General features: G+C 38.1%; 1 protein-coding gene across 7 annotated transcripts in view; it reads left to right on the forward strand.

Annotated features, from left to right (window-relative positions):
* The first annotated feature begins 13,459 nt into the window (after positions 1-13,459).
* The window catches only part of RNF144A (ring finger protein 144A), a 161,557-nt gene continuing 151,674 nt past the window's right edge, over positions 13,460-23,342 (forward strand). For 3 of the 7 annotated variants that reach the window (XM_069064787.1, XM_069064788.1, XM_069064789.1), the window contains exon 1: positions 13,460-13,616. Coding sequence is in view for 1 of the 7 variants with exons in the window: in XM_069064781.1 (XP_068920882.1) it covers positions 13,787-13,994 (208 nt within the window). In the remaining 6 variants the exon portion in view is untranslated. Of the gene's footprint in view, positions 13,617-13,770; positions 13,995-23,342 lie in introns of those variants that run through there. The other 4 variants (XM_069064783.1, XM_069064784.1, XM_069064785.1 and 1 more) reach the window with 3 other exon arrangements.

Here is a 23,342-nt window from a genome sequence, read left to right on the forward strand (position 1 = left end):
CTCTCTCTCTCTCTCTCTCTCTCTCTCTCTCTCTCTCTCTCTCTCTCACTTGTCTTCCTCCTCCTCTCTTCCCTGTCTCTTTTTTTATTCTCTATTTCTTTGTCTCTGTCTCTGTTTCTAATATGCACACAGTTTAGCAAATGTTTATTAAGTCTTCACGTCAGGGTCTTCTAATGTTTCATGAAGATGACTCTGGGTCTTCATAGGTTATGTCAATGAATCACAAATACTTGGAAGTTCTAAGATGGTCCCAAAAATGATTGGTGTATTTGTTATTCTAGGATAAGTCTTGTTAAATATGGAGTGGCTACCTCAAGCCCCTCCCCAGTCCAATCTAATCTATTCTCCACACAGGTGCAAAAGTGATTTTCCGAGGATATAGATCTGACCATGTTAACATTCTACTCAGTGAAGTTCAGTGCCTCAGAGATAAAAGTAAGAGTCACTGGAAATATAAATTCCTTTGATATTTAAAGCCTTTGTAATGTCTTTATTGCTCTCCCCACACACACACTTATGGTCTAGCCATATTGGCCTTGGTGTTCCTTAACCATGATGTTCCTTCCTCTGTGTCCTTCCACTGGCTGTCTCCTGGTCCTGGAATTCATTACTTCTTCACTCCTTCCTCACTTCAGTCTATTAGAATCCATGGTTTCCTTCAAGATGCAGTTCGTCACCTTCCACATGAAACCTTTCCTGATTCTTTCAGCTTCTAGGGTTGTTCCTCCCCAAACTGCTTTGTATTCAGTTTTCATATATTTTGTACAATCTCAGATATGTACATAATGTTTCTCATGATAGAATGTAACCTTATTGAGGTTAGGGTAGTCCATCTTTGTCTTTGCATCTCCATTGTTTGACATAATGCCTCAAACATAGCAAATGCTTAATAAATGCTAACTGATTGATCAGGGGATGATTACTTTGGTGAAAGCAACTTTTATGAAACATCTTTTAAAGTGTGATAAGATCCATCAAAAGATGTAAGTCAATAAAATTATAAATCTCTTCAAGTATTGAAAAAGAAATAATGGTCAAAACATGGAGCTAGGTGCTGGGGATGCCTACTGGTGAAAATGTTGGCCCCTTGTCTGAAGTTATTTATGGAATCAGTCATTCAAATAAGCTCCCTTAGTACTTCTGTATATGTGGCTAAATTCACTATTTTATTAGACTGTATATTCATTATGATTAGAGATTTTTTTCATATTTGTATCCCTAGTACCTACCACAGTGCTTATCATATAGTAGAAAGTTTTCAAAAACATATTTTTTTTCAATCAGCAAAAAATCTCATCTTACTACTTCTTCTACCTATTGCCTTCCACCTGAATGAGAACTGGAAAAGGAAAAAATAATAAACTATTTACAAACATGTATAGACAAGTACAATAAATTTCAGCACTGACCGTGTCCAAAAACATATGTCTTATTCTGTGCTCTGAGTCATTCACCTCTCTGCCAGGAGATAGATAGTATGTTTTAGTATTAGTCCTCTGGAATTGTGGTTGATCAGAATTCCAAAGTCTTTCAAAGTCATTTATCTTTAGCATATTATAAGCATTGTAGACACTATTCTTCTGGTTCTGTTCACTTCAACGCATCAGTTCTTGTGCTTTTCCAAGTTTCTCTGAAACTATCCCCTTCATTATTCTTTACAGCTTAACAGCATTCCATCACATCTATAACTTGATCAGCTATGCCTTGATTTTTGAGTACCCCCTCAGATTTCTCTACTATGTCAAAAAGAGCTATAAATATTTTCATGCATCTTTAAGTTTTATTTTCCTTAGGACTAACCGCTTCCTTATTCTACCTTCTCTCTAATTCTCCCTTTTCTCCTTCCCCCCACCCATGTCCCTGCTTAGTGAAATATATTTCTGCACTCACCTCTGTGTGTGTATGTGTCATTTTGACCAGTACAGGCGAGATTGATCTTCAAGTATCAGCCACTTCTTCTTCAACCCACCCCCACCTTTCACCTTTTTTGTAAAGTTGTCTACTTGTTCAATCCAAATGAGATAATTTCCCCTAACCTCCTTATCTCTCTCTCTCAAGGCCCAGTGTAGTCTTTTATTTTTCTCTTTCTCTTCTTTTGAGATTGTCAAGACATAACAACCATTCCCAGGCCTTCTGTCTAATTAGACTCCCTCTATGACACCTGATGATGATAAAGTTGATAGGGGATACATGTATCACTTCTTCATATTAAAATATATGCAGTTTATTCATGTTTAAGTCCTTTATCATTTTTCATTTGTGCTTACCTTTTTATGTTTCTCCTAACGTCTGGGTTTGAATTTCAATTTTTTATACAGCTATGGTCTTTTTTAAAATCAGAAATATGTATAAATCCTTTATTTCATTAAAAATCCACTTTCACCCCTGTAGAATTATACCCATTATTTTCTAGATAAGTAATTTTTACATGTAAGCCTATAATCTTGGCCTTTTGGAATATGGTATTCCAAACTCTCCATTATTTTACACTGGCAGATGCTAAATCATATGTGATTCTGACTCTGGCTCCTTGGAAGCTTAATACTTTCTTTATGTATGCTTTCAGTATGTTTTTTTTATTTGACCTGGAGGCTTTGGATTTTGACAATAATGTTCCTGGAAGTTTTCATTTTGGGGTTTCTTTCAGTAATTAATTTGTAGATTCTCTCTCTTTTTACTTTGCCCTCTAGTTCGAAGAGATCTGGGCAGTTTTCTTTTAAGATTTCTTAGAATATGATGTCTAGCGGAGGGCTAGGTGGTGCAGTGAATAGAGTACCGATCCTGGAGTCAGGAGGACCTGAATTCAAATCCATCCTTAGAACTTAACACTTACTAGCCATGCAACTGTAGGCAAGTCACTTAACCCCAATTGCTCTGCCTTACCACCTCCAAAAAGCAAAAAAAAAAAATGTCTAGGCTTTTGTTTTAGTCATAACATTCAGATAGTCCAATTGTTATTTTCCCCCATATCTTTTTTTTGGGTCAGTTCTTTTTACTATGAGATACCTTACATTTTTTCTTTTTTTCAATCCTTTGACTTTGTTTTAATATTTTTTGCAGTCTCATAAAGTAATTGCCTTCATTCTGGTTCATTTTAATTTTCAGGATATTTATAATTAGAGTAAGATTTTGTACCATTTGTGTCAAGCTGTTAATTACTTTTCCAATATTTTCTTCCATAGCTCTCATTTCTTTTCTATTTTTCCTCTAACACCAATTTCATTGACAAAAACCCATTTTAAATGCATTATTATAACTTTTACTTCATCTCTTGCAGTTATTCTAGTTGAATTTATGCCCAAGCTTTGTTTTCCTTTGAGGCTTTGCTTGAAAAAAATTTTGAAGTCATTCTCTTCTTCTGGGTTTGTGTCTTGAGCTTCTCTATTACCATAATAGCTTCATTATGATTGGATTATCTTTTTGCCTGCTGATTCTTCTGGCTTTCTTTGTGATTTTGGGCTTTGCATACTTCTGTGGGGAAAGTCTGGGTTCATCCTGTATTTGCTTCCTTGGATGTTATGCTGTTCCAGGATCTCAGGGACAACTCAGACTTGGGATTTGCAAGCTTTCCACAATCCCCCAAATGATCTGATCCAGGGCAAAATGTGATTGTTGCCTCCCTGGGATGAGTTCTACAAATTCCTGGAGTGGGTTTGGATCAGATCCCTGGTAGACTGCATCTGAATTCAGTCGCTGTCATCTAACTGTCAAGCTATGTTGGTTCAGAGTTACAAAACTGCTGCTTTTCCTTTGGTCTGGGATTGTGGCCTTGGTTGTTCCTTTGCAGACTTAAGACCGGGCTAGAGGATAGAAGGGATATCTCCTTCTGTTCCTGGGAACTGAACCCCTCCATAGCTACTTGTTTCTGAACTTGCTCTTCTCTTATTATACTGCCTAGGGTCTGAGACCCCTGGGAGTCTCAGTGGATATGGAGTAGGGAAGTGGAGTGGATTTGACCCAAGTTCCCTTTTCAATCTGTCCTGGATCTGTGACTTGTAATTGGTTAGAAGGCAGCAAATTTACAAGTTTGTACTTGACCCCATTGAAGTGTCCTGCAAAAGTCTGGGAGATCCCTTCTTGCTCCAGTTCATAGCCTCTCCCTGGGTGTTGACATGTTCTGATTGTGTCTCCACACCAGGTTCCATTCCTACTGTCCACAAAGTCTTTGTCTCTCCATGCTAACCTGTGCTGGAAAAATGACTCACTGTGACTTTTTCTTAGATTTCACCATCAGGACTCAGTTTAATACATTCTCTAGACCTATTTGGAGAAGTGGTATTTTTGTTCGCTTTTGTTTTTGGCTTGGGGGAGGTTGAGGAAAGCTCCTTGATACACTGCCTCCTCCTACTCCACTATCTTGGATCTTTTCCTGTAGTAGAAACTTAATAATTACTTCCTGATTGATTTGGAACTCCATAGAATCAATCAATTAATCAATAAGCATATGTTTATTAAGTACCTGTTTTGTACCAAGTATTGTAACAAAATGTATTGGATCATAGGATTTCGAATTTTAAGGAATCTTAGCATCTAGTTCACAGACCCCCAAGAGGTGTGTTGGTAGATCTCAGAGGATGCATAAACTTAGATAAGAAAAATTATATTTTCACTAACTTAGAATTGTCATTTAGCATTTCCTTGATTACTTAAAAACTTTATTCCAAGAAAGAGTTATCAGGCATCATTAGACTACAAAGGGCTAAGAACACCTGATCTAGTAAGCTTTTTCCTTTTACCAATATGAAAACTGATGACTACATAAAGAAAATAACTACTTTCCCAATATATACCACAAAGCTAGGAAATGAAAGACCCTAATAATATCTATTACCAAGGAATTAAGCCTTTTGGAATATAGTTCCTTGAATCTGTTCCATTGTCTGAAACCCACTGGGAAATTGCTATTGTCTTTCTCTTATTGTATAGTGGTTTGTTTCAGGAAGCATTACTACATACGTTTCACAAATAAGCATTTTGGTTAACATGGGGAAAGAGCTGCTATTGCCTTTAAGCTTGCATCATCTCTCTTAGACAGTCCTTGATTTTTCACTGTAATAGATGGAGAAAGAAGAATTTTGAAATGAAAACCACAGATAAATAAGAAAGAATAATTTGGAGGTGTCTTTGAATGTATTTGTACTTAGGTTTGATTAGGGTATATCTTAGGTACTAGGAAATAATTTTAATCAATAAGCAGGCAACAGTTTATAAGACCCTCCTGAAGAAGAACTTGGGAGGCTGTACAGTTTTTCCATTCATGCCCAGCTTAGTTCCCTACAACCCACTCCATAGCAGCGGATAGGCCTACATCTTTCAAAACTTCCCTGGGGCAGGAGAGGTTAGTAAGTGGGTTTCAAAAGGCTTTTCATGGATTTGTATGCAATAATGCAGAGTGCTGCAAAGACCAGAGGAACAATTTACATAACTACCACAACAAAATAGAGGAAAATAACATGTATATCTAGAAGGATATAAGTCTTCTAAATTCCGAAAGAAATAAAACAGCAAGAGGATGGTGGGTGGTGGAGGTTAAGGGAAGGACTCTTGGAGGGGTGTGTAGGTGAAGGAATAGGAAGGCAAGGTAGCTGACAGAAGTAAAGCAGAGAAGTGAGGAGGGATAGCAATAGTGTGAGGAGAATGAGGAAAAATAGGAAGGAGGAAAATACACAACATGTAATTATAGCTCAGAATGTGAATGGGATGGATTTGCCTATAAAAGGGAAACTGGCGGCAAATTAAAATTTTGAATTCAATAATTAGTCGCTTTCAGGAAATGTTATAAAAATGAGAGAGACACACAAAGATAAAATAAAGGTCAGGAGCAGAACTTATGTAAAAAAAAGCAAGGATAGTAATCATTATCTCAGACAAAATTAAAGCTAAAGCAGATCTAATCAAGAGAGAAAAACAGGGAAATTAGAATATGTGTCAGCAATATTATTCAATATTGTTTTAGACCATTTAAAATACCTAGATAGTATAAAATACCTGCCAAAATAGACACAGGAGCTATATGAACATAGACATAAAATACTTTTTATACAAATGAATGCAGATCTAAATAATTGAAGTAATATTTATTGTTCAAGGGTAGGTAAATACAATATCATAAAAATGACAATTTTACCTAATTAATCTATTTATACAATGCCATACCAATTATATTACAACATAATTATCTTACTAAGTTAGAAAAAAATTTCATTTGGAGAAACAAAAGGTCAGGAACTTCAAAGAAACAAGGGGAAAAAGATGTAAAGGAAGCAGATTCAGCAGTATCAGACCTTAAACTATAAAATGAGATGATTGTTGAAGTACAAAATGGATCATTTTGATTATTTTAAATTAAAATTTTCTTGCATAAATAAAGCCTATGTAGCTAAGAATAGAAGGAATGTAGAAATTGTGGGGGAAAACTTTTATAGACAATCACTCAGATAGGATATGATTGGCTTGGAACATTGCTGTGGTGTAGGAAGTGATGAGCTTGTTGATTTAGAAAAACATGGAAAGACTTGAACTTATAAAGGAAGATGCTATCTACCTTCAGAGAAACAGATGACAAGTGAAAATAAGCATAGTACAATCTTACATATATCTGTATTAGGGTATATGTGTGTGTATATATATACATATATATATAAATGTATAAGTTTATAGATATCTATGTTGTGTATGTAATATATACATATACATACACACACATATAAATATATTCTTGCTTAATTGTACCCTTCTTTAGGTGTGTTGTGTGTGTGGGGGGAGATAGGGAAAAAATAAAGTAAAGATTGCACAGCAAAGAACAAAAGAAAACCTATAAGGAAGCAAAGAAAATCTGGGCAACTGTGAAAACAATGTATAGTATTTATTGCATAGATTTTCTTGAAATTGAAATTTATTGTTTTATATTGAATCCTCTTATGTTCTGTAGTGAACTTGTCGATTTTCTTTTCTCATTTTGTATTTAAGTATCAAATAAATTATTTTTTTAAAATACACAGAAGAGAACAGATAAAAGTTCAGAAGAGGACAGACAAGCAGGACAATTCTGTTACTATATTTTAAAACTTAATAGAAAGAAAAAACAAACTATATGTAATAGAAGTCTATAGTTTCATATACAATTCTCTTTTCTGTTATTTGCATATGAAAATGTTGATGTTTAAGTCGAGAGAAAAAAGAAAATTTAAAAATAAAAGGTTTTTCAGCACTAAATCCTTTAGACTCTTACTTTGTGTATGTGTATTTTTTTGGGGGGGGAGGTGTTTGGTAGTACTTTTCAGAAGACAAATTTTTCACTCGCATTTTTTTTACCTACTAGCCACAAAAGTCATGTGAAGTAATGGTATCCCCATTTTATAGATGAGAAAAGTAAGGTCAGGAAAACTTAAGGGACCCACCAAAGTCACAAAAAGTCATACCATGTGTTAATAGTGTAGCACAGATTGGAGCTGAATTATTTTTGACTCCAAGTGCTGATCTCTTTTTTTTTATACTATAATATGTGGAAGTTGTTGAAATGTCAACAATACAAGTAGTTTAATGAAATAGATACTATCATATTTAGTAAGATTCATTATAAATAAAGACTTACATTTAAAGGAACACTGATCTCTTTTCCCCAAATTCAGTAGTATGCAAATTATCAGTTAATGGGGACAAGCAAAATTTTTAATATGACTTCCTTTTATGAAAACAATGAACATATGTGAGTGTGTATCTATTAACACTAAGTTGACTACAGACATTTAATCCTGAGCAGATAAAAATGATTGAGTTGGTTTTCTAACTTTAGTTATTTCCTTATGAATTGCTTGCTGGATTTCATGCCATGCACTTTTCATCAATCTTTTACTGTATTTTTAATTCAGTGGTTTTTAAGATTGGATACTGCTCCAAGACAATGTGCAAATGTTGTAGTTTTTAAAGAACACATTTCAATGACTGTTAGAAATATTACAGTGGCTGTTGGTATAAAGTCAAGTCTTTCAAAGATCATCACCCAAGTCCAAAGTAACAATATTTATTGAAATACAAAGTAAAATATTGGAAAATTAAAAACAAATTAAAAAAAAACTTGACAAATTATTGCTGTAAAAGAGCCTAATTAATTCTCAGAAAAGAAGCAAAGAATCTACAGAGGTTGTTATTGATTCATTTACTATGTAGTGAAGACATCTTGATATCGGAAGAACAATGAGATAACCAATAAAAAAAAGTTGCTTAATTATTGCTATAAAGACAAAAGGAAAAGAAGAGGTTTATCATGAGAAAGATAATACCAAGATTGGAGTTACTAAATAATCTGAAAAAAAAGACATTTTTCTTGGTCAAACACTTTTTCAATCAAGGATATACTAAATTTGTTGTGAGAAGGATCTCTAGATAAAATATGGATATCTTCAGCCTTTAAACATCTATTCCAATACACAGACACACAAACACACACACAGAGTCTTTTTTCGTTTTTTCTTCCAGTGGGTCTAAGAATCTTTTCCCCAGACTTCAACTCTGATACATTTTTTATAATGCTGAGAAAGTGAATTGTTCCATAATTACAGAAATTCCCACATGGAGAAGGAACACTGTAACATGACATTGTAGCACATTATACACCATGACAGCTTATGGAATTTATCCAAGAGATGGAAATTTATAAACTCTAATGGTCGGGGGACTCAGCTAATTTAAACCTCATTGAAAATCTATGTTTTATAATCAAGGCTAAATTTGGGGAAATGGACTGGTCATCAAAGTTACTTTTAATATCCAGTATGATAAAAATGTGATTTTGTTGTGAAGAATCAAGGAATATGGGCAAAAATTTGTAAACTCCATTCTAAATAACGCACAATTGATTTTATCAAAAAACAGACACATTATATGCTAAAAGTTTTTTTGAAGATGCAAAAATCAATAATTTAGCAAGTATTTGTTAAGCATTTATTAAGAGCGAAACACTGTGTTTGACTCTAGAGATAGGAATGCAAAGAATGAAACAAACTTTAAAGGACTTTCATTCTAATGGAGAAAACAACAATACAAATAAATATACACGTCATGAATATAAAGGGAAAAATAAAAAATACATAGATAATATTGTGTATATATTAATATAGCATAATAAATATATTAATGTCAACATTAACTAATATATATGTAATATTATGTATATAATAATATATATTAATATATCATAATAAATATATTATGTCAATATTAACTAATATTATATATATATTATAATGTATATAAGTGAATTGACCCACAGAGACTAATCACACATTTGTAAGTGGCTCAGGTATGATTCCAAGGCAGCCTATTGCAAAGTGATCAGAGAGCTGGGCCTACAATCAGAAAGACCTGAATTCAAATTTTGCCTCAGAGTGATTCTAGGCAAGTCACCTTTGTCTCAGTTTTTCAACTATAAAATGGGATAAAAATAACACCTAGCTCCCAGAATTTCATATAAGATAATTTTTGCAAAGTACTTACCACAAAGGAAGGTATATGTTGTCATTCAGTCATGGCCAACTCTTTGTGACCCTGTGGACCATACTGTCCATGGGATTTTCTTGGCAAAGATACTAGTGTGGTTTGCCATTTCCTTCTCCAATGGATTAATGTAAACACAAAATAATTCACTTGTTCAAGGTAACACAGCTAGTAAATGTCTGAGGCCAGATTTGGACTCATTCTTCCGGACTCCAGGCCCAGTGTTCTATCCACTGAGCCACCTAACTGCCTAGCATATGGTAATTGTTTAGTTGTTTTCAGTCCTGTCCAACTCTTCATGCCCACATCAGAAGTTTACTTGACAAAGGTGGTTTGCCATTTCATTACCCAGCTCAGTTTACAGAAGTGGAAACGAAGACAAACAGGGTTTAGGTATTTAAATGTTTGTTTCCTTACTTCTTCTAATTCCAGTTCTCTTTCTCTCCCTTTCCTTCCCACTTCCTTTTCCTTCCCTTTTCCCCCTTCCCCCTTCCCTTCCCTGTGTCCACATACCCTACCCTACAGGTGCTCTGCCCAAAGGAATGTAAATTTTGATCACTGAAATCTAGCAATATATCTCGGGATTTATGGGCCAGATTTCTTCTTTAAGGACAATGCTTTAAACTCAAATCATTCTGGCTCTCGTTGATTGGCCAACGGATCCCAGCCCAAGCCCCACTTGGTCATTGTTTGGGACATGATTGGCTCAGAGTGAATGTAAATAGTAATTGTTTCTGTTTTAGCCAGAAATCCAGAGGGTTTTCCCTTCCCATATTTATTTATTTTGACTAGGTAAAAGAGACCATTTTCTGCCTCATTTCTTACCTAGCCTTCATCACTTAATGGGCAGTGCCTCAGTCAAACTGAGACCTGGAGAAGGCCGTAGCTCTAAAGCTAAGGTCTCCTACAGCATCTGGGGCCATCTCCGTTTGTCCTTATCTATATCTTGCTACTGGACCCAGTGGCTCTGGAGGAGAAAGTGAGGCTGGTGGCCTTACACAGCCCTCCCTCACTAAAATCCAATTCACTTGCATGTCATTTCATCAACTCTCTGATGTCATGACCCTCTTCACTAAGGACAAACAACAACCACATTCAGTTCCAATGATCTTCCCCCTATATCCAAAAGCCTCTCTACCAATCCCTTGTGATTATGGTTGGGAAATAAGTAATATAGGCATCATTATCTTCATGTGGGGAGGAAAAGAAGACATGAATAAATATGGCTTCTCAGGGTTAGACACAAGACTTGAAAAATCTTTTGAGCACAGTGCTCTTTCCTCCAGGCCATATTTTCTTTAATAGGATTTTTGTATCTGTATCTTTCACAGACTTTGAAGATGAAACAGGAGCTAAGCTCCAAACTGAATAGGAGCTAGGGCTTGTGGTTATCCCAAATTGCTCTCTTCTGCCAAAGTCCATATCTTTAACGCAGTGATTGTCTAGAGATGCTATATGACTACAAATTCTAGAATACTATGATCTCATATTATATTAAATTGCAAAGGGACTGAAAGTCAATGAATGGCAAGACACAAGCTGGAGGTGAGCAGGGTTTAGCATAAGATCTACAAAGATCAACATGGCAGATTTATAAAGGACAATTATGGCTGTAATAGGACGCTGTCCAGTCATGTAACTAGAGCACAGAACATTCTATTGCTATTTTCTGCATAGTAAAAGAATCAGAGGAAGGTGTGCAGCACTTGGGGAGAGCTTCATGGAAGATTTCCTAAGGATCTAGACTAAGACCTGAAGAAGACCTTAGAGAGCATTTAGTTAAATTCCATCATTTTATAGATGTGGAAATTTAGACCCACAGATGTTCTATAACTTGCCTCCTAGATCAAACAAGTTATTAATATTAGAGCTGGGATTCAAGCTGAGCTTCTCTGACTCAAAGTACCATGTTATTTATGCTGTTTTCACTGCCTCATTTGATAAGAATCCAAAAATAAATAGCAGAGGATGAGAACGAATGGATAGCTTTAATCAATCAATTAACTAGCATTTATTCAATATCTTTTGTGTCCAATAAGAAGCAGGTTGACCAGGGGAATAGAGAACCAGTCTACAAGTCATAAAGGCTTGTATTCTAGTCTAACATCTGACACATATTGGCTGAAGGACCCTAGGTAATCCACTTAATATCCTCATACCCCATGCAAAGTCTCTATGGCTTTAAGTGTAAGAGTAGTTGATGGTCTTCACTGGTAAAGAGAATTTTCTTACCAGGAGTTTTCTATGCCAATGAAATTACAGGTCAGGATGAAAAGGAAGTTGTTTTTATTTTTGCTCTGGGATACAAATAAAAAATGAGCCAGTCCCTATATTCATGGAGCAGAGATTTCATAGGAATGATAGGATCAGGTATCAAAAGAGAACTTAGAGACCATTAGCTAATAAATCCCATCAAAAAAGGGGGATGGATTGGGTTTCCAGAAAGATAATGCAAGACATACACAAAATAAATACACAATGAGGGTGGGGAAGTGTGGGGTCCCTAACAACTGTGAAAATTGGGAGTAGCCTCTTGAAAGAGTACCCAGAGTATGAGGAGGAAGAGATGTAGATGGAGAAAATTTTACTTGGGGGTATAGCCGGTTCAAAAGAATGGAGATGAGAGATAAAATACTGCATATGGGAAACAGCAAATGGGTCAATCTGGTGATGAATAGGTAGAGCATTTGAGGATCAGTAATGTGTAATTAGCCCGGAAAGACAGGCTAGAATCAAATTGTGGATGGCAATAGGGAGCCAGAAAGGTTTCTTGAGCAGAAGAGTGGCATAGATCTCACTTTGAGGAGATCTTGAAACCATCCAAATAGCTAAATCACTACAGAAATGCAGATTGGTTCAGGAGTTAGAAATTGCTTTACTGGTTTCATTTCTGCTGACACTGACTTTCTATGTGACCTTTCAAAAATCACTTTCTACCTTTGAGAGTCAGCTGCCTTCACTGATCACTGATGAGATAATATAGATCATGTGCTTTGCTGCTTGGCACATGGTAAGTTTTCAATAAATGCTTGTTGACTGGTTGACCTTAAAATACTAGATAAATGTTAGCTATTATCATTATTATTATTCTCTTTAAAATGAAGAGCTTGAGTTATATGACCTTTTCCAGCTCTGGCATTTTGTGATTCATTATTACCATTTCAGCTGCTCCCTTTCTTGTCATTGCTAGAGAAATGATGGCCAGATGAGATGGAACTGAGTCATCAAAAATGACATCTGGAGCTAGCAGACACATTTCTGAAGTATTTCTCTAACAGAAACAGAGGGTTTTTAATGGGGAAAGGCAGCGCAAGAATCATTATTCCAATGCCTTCCTTAAGGTCACTGGGATGGTAAATGCAAGAATCTGGATTTTAACCCAGGCCTCTGACTCCAAATCCAATCCTAAGTACATAATATGGCCAAAGCCCCTAAGCAAGTATGGGAACCAGGATCTGAATTCAGGTTTAGCTGTCTTTTCACTTAAAGGAGAATGGATTAGGCTTCCAGTCTTAGGTCCCATGATTTTCTTTAAGGAAGGGCCAGCTTAGCTGGCAATGGATGCTTTCTCCGAGTTGGTACTTCGTTCCTTTGGTCAGCAGAGGGAGCTGCGCTCGCGCTCCCAAGTGGTGGGGGACAGGCGGTGGTCTTCAAAAGCAAACGCTGCAGCAAACCCACTGACGCTTTATGGCGTCTTTGTGCTCAGATTAGCAGTTCCTTCTTCCCCTCCCCTTTCATTCATTCCCCCACATTCTCAACCCCCCCACTCCCACCCCACTAACATTTTAGGGGCCGGGGTGGAGGTGGAAGGACGGGCGGGGGAGCCCACGGTGCAATAAAGAGAAGCTACTGCAGACTGCCCAACTCAGACCTCTCAGCGGCGCGCGGCTGAGCCCCACAGCCCGGGCCTGCGCGCGCCGGGCAGGGCGCGGGCTGAGAGCAGGGGGGCGTGGGGAGCGGTTGTTGCCCGGAGGAGGGGCGGCGGCGGCAGGAGCTGCAGCAGCTGCAGTGTCCGCTCGGGAGGGAGAGAGACACAGAGGAAGGAGATTGCGCAGCCCCGAGGAGGCCGTGCCCGTGCCCGCGCCCGCGCCCGCCACGGCAGAACTGCGGCAAACACCCAGGTAAAGGAAGGAGCCGCGGCTCCGACCCCCTTTGTATGCGCAGTGCGGACGCCTTCGGGGAAGGATTCTGGGGAGGAGGAGGAGGAAGAGGAGGAGGAGGTGGAAGAGGAGGAGGAGGAGGAGGAGGGAGCCCATCCGTCAGTCTCGCTGCCTGCCCGCCTGCCTCTGCGATGGCTTGCTCTGTCGCATCCAGAGCAGAAGCCGAGGGAGCGGGAGGATGTCGCTCCTGCTTGGCAGAGTCTGGCTGTCGCCGCGGCGACTCTTGGGGATCTGGGGATCTCCCGGCGCTGCTGACAACTCTTCTGTCTACTGGCCGCAAGGCAGGCGGGCAGGCAGGGAGGGAGCGTTTGCCCTTGGCCTTGACTTCCCTGAGAGCTGGTTTGTATATTTGTGCAGACGGCGGGCAACGGTGCAGGGAGGAAGGGGGTTGAGGGGATTCTGTGGAGGGGGGGGGGCAGCCGTCTGACCTTTAGAAGGGACTGGGGTGGGGGTGAGCCTAAGGGCCAGTGCATCTTGCTTCTACTGCATTGTTACTGCTTTTACATTCTCCTTCTTCCCCTTCCCCATTCCGCCCTTTACCAGTTTGCAAAACATTCCCCCCCCCCTTTTTTTTTGCTTCGGGGGCTCTGCTTGTCGCTGATGGGCTGGGGTGGGTGGGTAGGGAGGTTGGCGTAGACCTGAGCATTTTGTATCTGGCCATACCCCTTGATCCCCTTGTTCTTCCCCTCCCCCCCCCCCCTTCCTGGAAGACCAGGAATAGGTTTGGATTTTGGCAGGGTTTGGGTGGGTTTGAGGGGAGAGGGGAATGTCTAGGTCAGGTTCATCTCAGAAAGAGAGTGGGAACTGGGAATAGAGAAGGTCAAGGTTGGTAGATTGCGTTTCCCAGTTCCTCTCAACATTTAGAGGGTTTGTGCAGCTCTTCCCAGTCTTGACAGCTGCTGCTTCCATCCCCACCCAAATGCCCTTCTCCTTGGCCCGTCTCTCTGCTCCTTACATGAATTTGTCAATAGATAATCAAAATCTCAGCTCTTGACTCGCAGAGAACTGGCTTGGCTGCTGCCTGCATTCCAGACATGGCGGGTCGCCATGGGGGTGATGGGTTGGGGGGTGGGGGTGGGGGAGGATTGCGGCTGTGTTGCTTGTAGATCTGAAGGAGTGTGATAATGCATTTTGAGAGAAGGGTATGTCCAGTCAGTGGAGAGGTGACCCCTCCTCACAATCTGGTCTTTGGCTGAAAGGGTCCTTTCATTCATTCCAGAGAGGCCAGACTGGGAACTGTTTAATCTTGTCTTTGTGCTCCCAAGGCCCAGTGCTAGCAGGCACTTATTAAAGGCTTGATAATTGATTCTCAGTTGAGTGTCTTCCTCAGCTATAAAGATATTTGATTCTTGGACCAAACTATACACCTTATCTCTTTCTTCTTCAAGGGTTTGGACTCACAACCTTAGTATAAAATAGGGGAACAGCATGACGTAACACTTCACTCTATTACTTCTAACATTTCTTCATTTTATTCTAGCACTTTAATGAGGATTAGAATAGCCATAGAAGTAGAATCATAGAATATTAATACTAGAAGCTATTTTAGATATGACCTAATAATCATGATACAATAGCTTACATTTCTAAGGCACTTTAATGTTTACTAAGAGCTGTTTTCCTCAAATGCTTCTTCTGCAAGGTAGGTACTGTAAGTATTGTTATTGTTATGTATATTTTACAAATGAGAAGCTCAGGGAGGTGAGGTGACTTAGTTGAGGGTATTCTGCTTCTTAGTGGCATGATCAAGACTAGAATTCGTATCTCTTGTCTTCACTATTGCTCTTTCAGCCCCATCTAGCTAGGCTGTCTCACTTGTCTCTTTAATGATTTGGTCCAGTTGGACTGTTTCATGTATTCTTTCTATATAATATCTTATACTCCTGAGGTTTTCCTTGGGTTAATAATGGGTTCTGCTTAAGGGAGGTTTTAATATGACATATATAAAAATGCTTTAGGATAAGTAGAGACCACTCTCATTTCACCAAGGGATGGAAAACTAATGTTCTAGGCTATATAAGCCTTACATAATCCTTGCCATGTTATAAGGCCTTCAGCCAGCTTCTTGAAACTGAAATAGGTAATTTATGTGAAGGCGCCTTCTTTATACAGGACTAGAGGAAAAATCATTTGTGGGAATTAGTCCTGGATGAACCTCTTCTTCCTCCTTTATTTTATCATTTTTGAAAATATGAATACATCAAGGATCTGTGATTTACTGTGATTCCCTTCATCTATAAATTAGTAGAAAGATAAATGGATTTAAACCTAGGTCTTGATTTCAAAGAACAGCATGCTTCCTTGCAAATACATGAATAATTTCTTAATTATAAAAACAAATAAAATTAATTAGGAGTCCTTTAACATGGGGGCAGATGGACAAAGGCATTTCAGTATTCTAAAGAGCTAGCTCTATGACCTTGAGCAATAACTCCTTTCTCTGGGCCTCAGTTTCTTCCTCAGTGAAATTATGATTTTGGATCAAATGATTTTCTTAAAACCCTTTTCAGCTCTAAAAAAAGTCTGTTTCTATGATTCTGTCTTCTAGGTGGAGGTCTATTGCTGAACTACTAACTAGCTGCTTACATACTTGTAAGTCTTAAAAAGATGAGCATTTCATTTCTGGCCAGAGGGGTAGATTAGCCACAAAAGATATGCTGCTTTCCTATCTCTTAATTTAAGAATGTGAATTAAAAAAAGAGTTCTAGTGATGAGTACTTGAAAAAAAATTGTATCTAAGAGAGTTTCCTCTCCTTTTAAAAGAATTATTTTTCTCTGAGACTAAATCCAAAGGCAAAAGTTCTTAACCTTTGTGTATGTGTGTGTGTGTGTTCATATGTTCCATAGACTTCTTTGGCATTCTGATGAAGCCTACAGACCTTTCCCAGAAATAATGTTTTTAAATACATAAAGTACACAGGATAAAAAGGAAACCAATAATTTTGAAATATATAATATATATGTATATTTATACATACACATATATGCTTTTAGCACATCACCAAAAAAAGAAAAAACCAACCACCACTACCTTCATTAGCCTTAGGGCATCTTGAAAAGTATAAGTCTTTCAAATAAATGCCTTCTAGAAATCTAGGAGAGGGATACTTCCTCAAAAATCAAATTTCCAAACCTTGTTGGTAGAAATAAATGCTTTGGTGGCTCTTACAAGCAGCTTGTTAATCAATAGTTAACATCATCTAATCATTTCTTCTGCAACTATTACCTGCTTAGCAACTAGGTATGTACAAAGGCAGAGATGAAGTAGTTATTGCTCTCCAGAAGCTTATGCCTTGTGTCAGGGGAGACAACATATGTGTGTGTATATGCATATGTATATATGTATATGTATGTATACACATACAAAATAAATATAGGGTCACTTTGGGGAGGGGATTAGATACGAAGTTATGGAACTGGAAGATAGAATGTTACATACAGGGAACCACAAGGTGGCCAGTGTTTTCACTGCATGGAAGTGAAGCAAGAAGAGCTTTATTTCCCAGAAGTGTCCGAATGGTAATAAAATCTAGCTTAAACAGTTGGTTTTACAGATTTTTTTTCTCCCATTTTTGGCCTAGGGACCATGTACCTTTGAACTGCCTTACATTGCCCCTTCTTCCTCTTTACCCCTAATCGTGGTGAGCCACTAAATTTCTAAAGGAGGCAATTATGAGGAGGGAGAGACTTTGGAAGGTGGGAGGCAAGGAGTAGTGAGAGAGGGACATGGGAAAGTGGGAGACACATGTGGGCTAGCGCAAGGAATTGTATCCAGGGACAAATACATTAAACAGTCACATTTATTACCACAAATCCTTTCCTGCCATAGACTGTTTCTTGAGGCTAGGTGGTAGAGGAAAGAATGCTGACCTTGAAGCCAGAAGAATGGACTAAATTCTAGCTAAGATCCTCGGTAACTGTGTGACTTTTGCTAAGTCACTTAATCTTGCTAAAGTTTCTACCTTAGTAATTTGTAAAATGGAACTATCTGGTATCACCAATTCTATCTTTTGCAAGAGTGATTGTGAGGAATGCATTTTGTGAACCTAATTGTGCTGTGAATATGAATTATTATTTACCAGTTAATATGAATTTGAGAGGTAGTGTTCCATAGAGGACAGAGAACTACCATTAGAGCTGATACAGGGGTGGCTAGCCCTGGAGTCAGAAGGACCTGAGTTCAAATATGGCCTCAGACACTTAACACACACACACACCAAAAAATAAATAAACAAAAAAAACCCCTATCTGTCTGACCTTGGGCAAGTCATGTAACCCCAATTGCCCTATCTATCTTCCCCCCTCCAAAAAGCAAAAAAAAAAAAAGAATCAAAGAATCTCAAAGAACTGATACATAATGGTTTTGTGACATGGGCCAAGTCATTTTACCCCTCATTGCAGCAAGTGGCCCTGTAAGACTTTTACATTGCTTGAGCAGGTGCTGATCTGCATTGGCATAGAGAGTTTTCTTATTGGATCTTCCATATACCAGTGAGAATACCAGCCTGGTCTAAAAAAAGAACAAAACATTTTTTATTAAGCACCTACTACGTACCAGACACCATGCTTCATGCCGGAGCAACAAAAATAGAAATGATTTATGAGCACCTCACTTGGAAACACCTGCTCCCACAAAGAGTGCGTCAAAGGGCACAATTGGAGAACTGCTTCCCAGAGCACTTAAATTCTGTAATCTAGCCATATTATAGGTTTATTTGGCTATTGATATTGGCCTGAAAACCTAGGTACCCTTCATAACTATTTTTTTCCTATGGGAAGATGAATTCCAAATAACCATGTAAGATAAACCTTTGGGATATAACCCATCTACAAGTTGGCAACTGCCTGTGTGTGACATGTGACAGCCAAGAAATGTAACAGGATCTCAGAGCACATAGTATCTTGTACCAGGAATTTCATAGTACTGTTCTATGCTTCCCTGGTTACACCACATCAGGAATATTGTGTTTAGTTCTGGACACTACGTTTTAGGAAGGAACTTGAGAAACCCAAAAGCATCCAGATGAGGAAGATTGGGATTGGAAAAGTCTTAGATATAACAATTGTTTGAAGGAATTGGGGATGTTTATCCTAAAGAAGAAAAGACTTGGAGTGATGGAGGGTGGTATTTTAACCATCTTAAAGGATTTTAGGGATTTCATGTGGAAGTGAATTAGACTTGTTTTATATGGCCCCAGAGGACAGAATTAGGAGCTAGTGGATAGAAGGTGAAGTATATAAATTTAATCTTTATGTAGGAAAAAATCTTTTTAATGATTAGAGCTGTCCCAAAGTGGAATGTATTGTTTGCAGAGGTAATGGGTTTCCCTTCCCTAGAATTCTTTAAGAAAAAAAAATTGCTAATGCTTTCTTGTGTGTTTTATAGAAGGGATTTTTTCTCAGAAATAGATTGTACTGGATGACCCATGTACATGCAAACCCATGCAGCACTGAAATGCTGTGTTTTTTTTTTTTGTAATGGTCCACAGGAATTGAGTGAGGATGATAATCTTTGCTCTCCTGTTGTGTTTGTGTATATAATAGAATAGGTTGGGAAGGTCTTAGTTAAATGATATTTTTCTTACTTCATGAAACCAGAAACTTGGTCCTTATCAGATAGTATCTTCCAGTGTTCTTCATTCTTCATCCTACAAATACCAGATCAGGAAGTAGTTTTGCCTTTACCCATAATAGATGACCATGTTATGGAGTCTCAATGTACTCAGAGATCATCAATGCAAATTTTCTCATTTTATAGAATAGGAAAATGAGACCTCGGGGACAAATGGTCTGCCCAAAGTTTTCCAACTTATTAATGGTAGATCCAGATCTGTTTCCACTCCAGTGTTCTTTGTGCTATTTAAGATCCTTTCCTGGACATTTCGCAGATGAAGAAACTGAGGATGAGAAAGGCCAACCAACTTGTCCTAAGTCATACAGTGGATTGCTTCTATTGTGTCATCTCTGTGTTCTCAGTAAGGAACTCCTTTGCACCTTCTTTTTTACAATCTGCGACTTAACAGTCAGCTTTCTTGTTTCCAGATACTTCCCCTACAACCTTTAAGGCTGCTGGAAAAAAACAAATAGCAACCCTGGTCATAAGTTAGTTGGGAGGCTCCTACACAAAAAATATCCTGTCAGCCTCTTTTTTAAGGACCTCAAATAGCCTTAATGGTCAATACTTGTTGCTTCCAAAATCAATCCAGACTCAATTACACACTTGAATCTAAGATCTTAATTTAAAGTTCCCTCTCACTACAGAGATCAGACCCCGCCAATATCTGCTCATGTTATGTGACTTTTGTTCAAGTCTTCCTAAGAGTTCTTCCAAGGGGGACCATCCAACATGCTGAATGACTTCTCCCTCTTCCAACATTGCAAAGGTTCCAGTGGGGCACTGTGGTTGTCTATTTGTCATCCTTTTCAATTCCTTGGTGACTCCTTTTGCTCCTGTTCTTTGGAGTTTCTCATTGGGTTTTTTGTTGGTGGTGGTGTAGAGTGCTTACATCCACCATGTGTCTCCCTGTTTCAGTTTGTATGATACTTGTTTTAAGTTGTTCAGAAGAAGTGATATTCCATGTCTCACTAATAGAGCAAAATTTGTAAAATGTTTCTGTTTAAGTCTGGGTAAGAGATATTCTTCATCCATTTGGTATTTCCTATCTAGATGGACAGGCCAAACTCCTTTGAGCTGTTATAGATCTCTTCCAGGAGACTCTGTAATATCTTGGGGTTTGATGGAGTCAGTAGAATGTTGTCTGATAACTGAAGCATTTGGAAAACCTTACCATCCAAAGACAGTCCCTCTTTGACTTGGACTCAGAGCTGGATCTCCTTAATCACAGTGGTGATTTGAGGGAGCATACAGCTCCTTGTTTTATATCTCTATTAATTAGCAGAGGGGTTATTTCTATTCTTACCTTCCAAGGAATCTTTATCTATGGATGGGAGATACCTTTTTGTAAAAGAACATATAAATGGCACTTTGTTCTGTGGAATCAAATGCCTTTTTGTAATCAAACAATGAGCACCACTATCTGCATATTTCAGTTAATTGTGAAATGGTAAAGATGTGAACCATTGTTGAATATTAACTGGAAAGCTTGCTTATTCCTATACTAGTACACTGAGGAGGCCTTCAATCTATGTTAATAAAGATTTTTATTTTTGGGAGAGCAGACATATAAATGGCTAGTTAATTGATGTCCTGTCAGTTACCTTTTGTCAGTATTAACAATGTCTGAATTTCTTCATTTCCTTCATATATCTTATGTATTAGTCCCTCCCGGTTCTTAGAATTGTGTTATCTATAGGATGGATCTCCATTACATATAATTGGTCCCATCCTGTTTCTTTTCCCATCTTTGTCCTTTTCAGTACCATTTATACCTCCTCTCTTGAGAACATTGTGGCACTTTGATGTTAGGACTCAAGTGTGTGTTTGTGTGTGTGTGTGTGTGTGTATATGTGTACGTATGTGTGTATGTTTTCATACTTCCTGGTGGAGAAAATGGTTTGTTAAAATGTGTGGGTTTGTTTTTTTGCAAATCTTTTCCATTTTTCTCTATTTGTAATCTTTCTTACATTTTTATCCTTAAAATCCAGTTTTGGAGACACCAGATCATTTAATTGGAAGGTGGTTCTTGCTCATTCCTAGGTAATGTGATGCTATAAACCAGTTTTCAAAGTGTGGGGTACAAAGTGAAATGACCCCAGAATATGCACAATCTTTCAATCTAAAGATTGGAATAAGACTTACCTCTCATTCTCCCTATGATAGCCACTCAGGGGAGCTTGTTCCCATCATAGTCCCTTACCATCCACCTCTTCTTTTCTGCTATCATGCCCTTTTTACCTTAATTTCACCAACTCACAAACTGCCCTTCGGCATCAGGTATCAGTCATTGAAGAAGGTCATAAGTTACCTACAACCTAGATAGTATCAGTAGCTGTGCAGATGCAATTGGGAAAATCCTGTCCATCCTCCAAGATACCTACACCCTATTATCCAGGTCATCTAGTGGCAGCTCAACCCTTTCACTTCCCATGGTCCAGAATGAGTCACATAGGATAAACAGGAATGGATAGGGTTGTGATCTGCAGTGCAGAACTCAAAATCTTTTCCTCTAAATTCATGGTTGTTCGAGGCTTCCTTAACGTTTTACGTCCAAGCTCTACCATCCTTCTAGTCACCCAGGTTTGCAACCTTGGTGTCCTTACTCAGACTTGTCACTTACCCTATATATCTCATCATTTGCCAAATTTTATTATTTTTGTTTCCACAGCATCTCTTGCATCTCACTCTTCTCACATGGCCATTAGCCTAGTTAAGTCCCTCAGCACTTTTCTTATGGGCTATATAATAGTCTCTTTATTGCTCTCCCCACCCTATTTTTCTTCTCCCTCTAATCTAACCTTTATATCGCTGCCAAAATGATTTTCTTAATTCATAGATGTGACCATGTCACTGTCTTACTAAATAAACCCTGTTGGTTCCCTATTGATTCTAGGAAGAGATAGAAACTTTTTGATATCATGCAGTACTTCATAATGTAGCCCTAACCTTTCCAGTCTTATCCCGTAAGTAATTCCCCCTCCTGTACTCTACAAATTGGCCTTTCTATTCTTCACACATAACGCACCATCTGTGCCTCTGTACTTGATTTTCTTCATACCTGGAATTTCCTGACCCCTCACCTTTGTATCTTAGCATACCTAGTTTCCTTCCTGCCATGCCTTAGTACCACCTTCTACAGGAAGCCTTTCCTGACCTTCCCAGCTCCTACTGCCCTCCCTCCCTCCCCAAACTGCCTTGAATTAATTTTACATAATCTTTATATGCTTCTATGTTTCTCCTGAAAGAAGAATATAAGCTGCTTCAGGACAGGGACTGTTTCATCTTGGTTTTGTATCCTGAGTATGTAGTAGAGTGCCCGACACCTAGAAGGTGCTTAATAAATGTTTTGTGTTGATTTTTGGTTCAATGGAGGAAACATATATGACACTAGGGGCACAGATCCATTTGAGTATTTGAGAGATTCGCATGCTTAGTTTTGGCATCTTCAAATGTAGCTGAAATTTCTGAATTAATGAAGCAAGAGACAAGAAAAATAAGATATGTATTTGAAAAAAAGGCATGAAAAGAGATATGCAATATCCTGCAAGAAACATTTGTAGAGTTCTAGAGAGAAGTAATGGAAAAATGCAAATACTTTATAGTAAAGTATATTTTTGGCAAATGCTACCAAACAAACAAAAACCCCTCCAGAAGTCTTTATTCCCAAAAGATTACATATGACAATTTTTCCCCAAACAGAGGGTTCAATGCTTATTTTCTGACAAAGTGCTTAAAAGAGCTGATCAACTTACAAGATGTTATTTATTTTATTTTAATAAAAAGACAAGTGTTTTTTGTTGAACTTTTCTATGATGACATATGACTGTCAGCAGTGTAATATGCAACAAGCAGATAATACTTAATTTATCCCTTCAAGGTAAAGATGACTTAATTAAAAAAAAAATTCTATCCTGTCCATTCCTCTTCTCCCCCAACTATCCTTTACAACAAAGAATAAAAAAGATAGAGGAGGAAAAGAAGCTCAGCATAACTAACCACTATTATTAGTTAAATCCCACAGTATATATGGTATTCCATGTCCATAGTCACCTCCCTTGTCAAGGAAGGGA

Source organism: Petaurus breviceps, unplaced genomic scaffold, assembly GCF_028583685.1.
Source record: "Petaurus breviceps papuanus isolate PSGF00001 unplaced genomic scaffold, PetGlider_PUasm1.0 90644, whole genome shotgun sequence".
NCBI classification, from domain to species: Eukaryota; Metazoa; Chordata; class Mammalia; order Diprotodontia; family Petauridae; genus Petaurus; species Petaurus breviceps.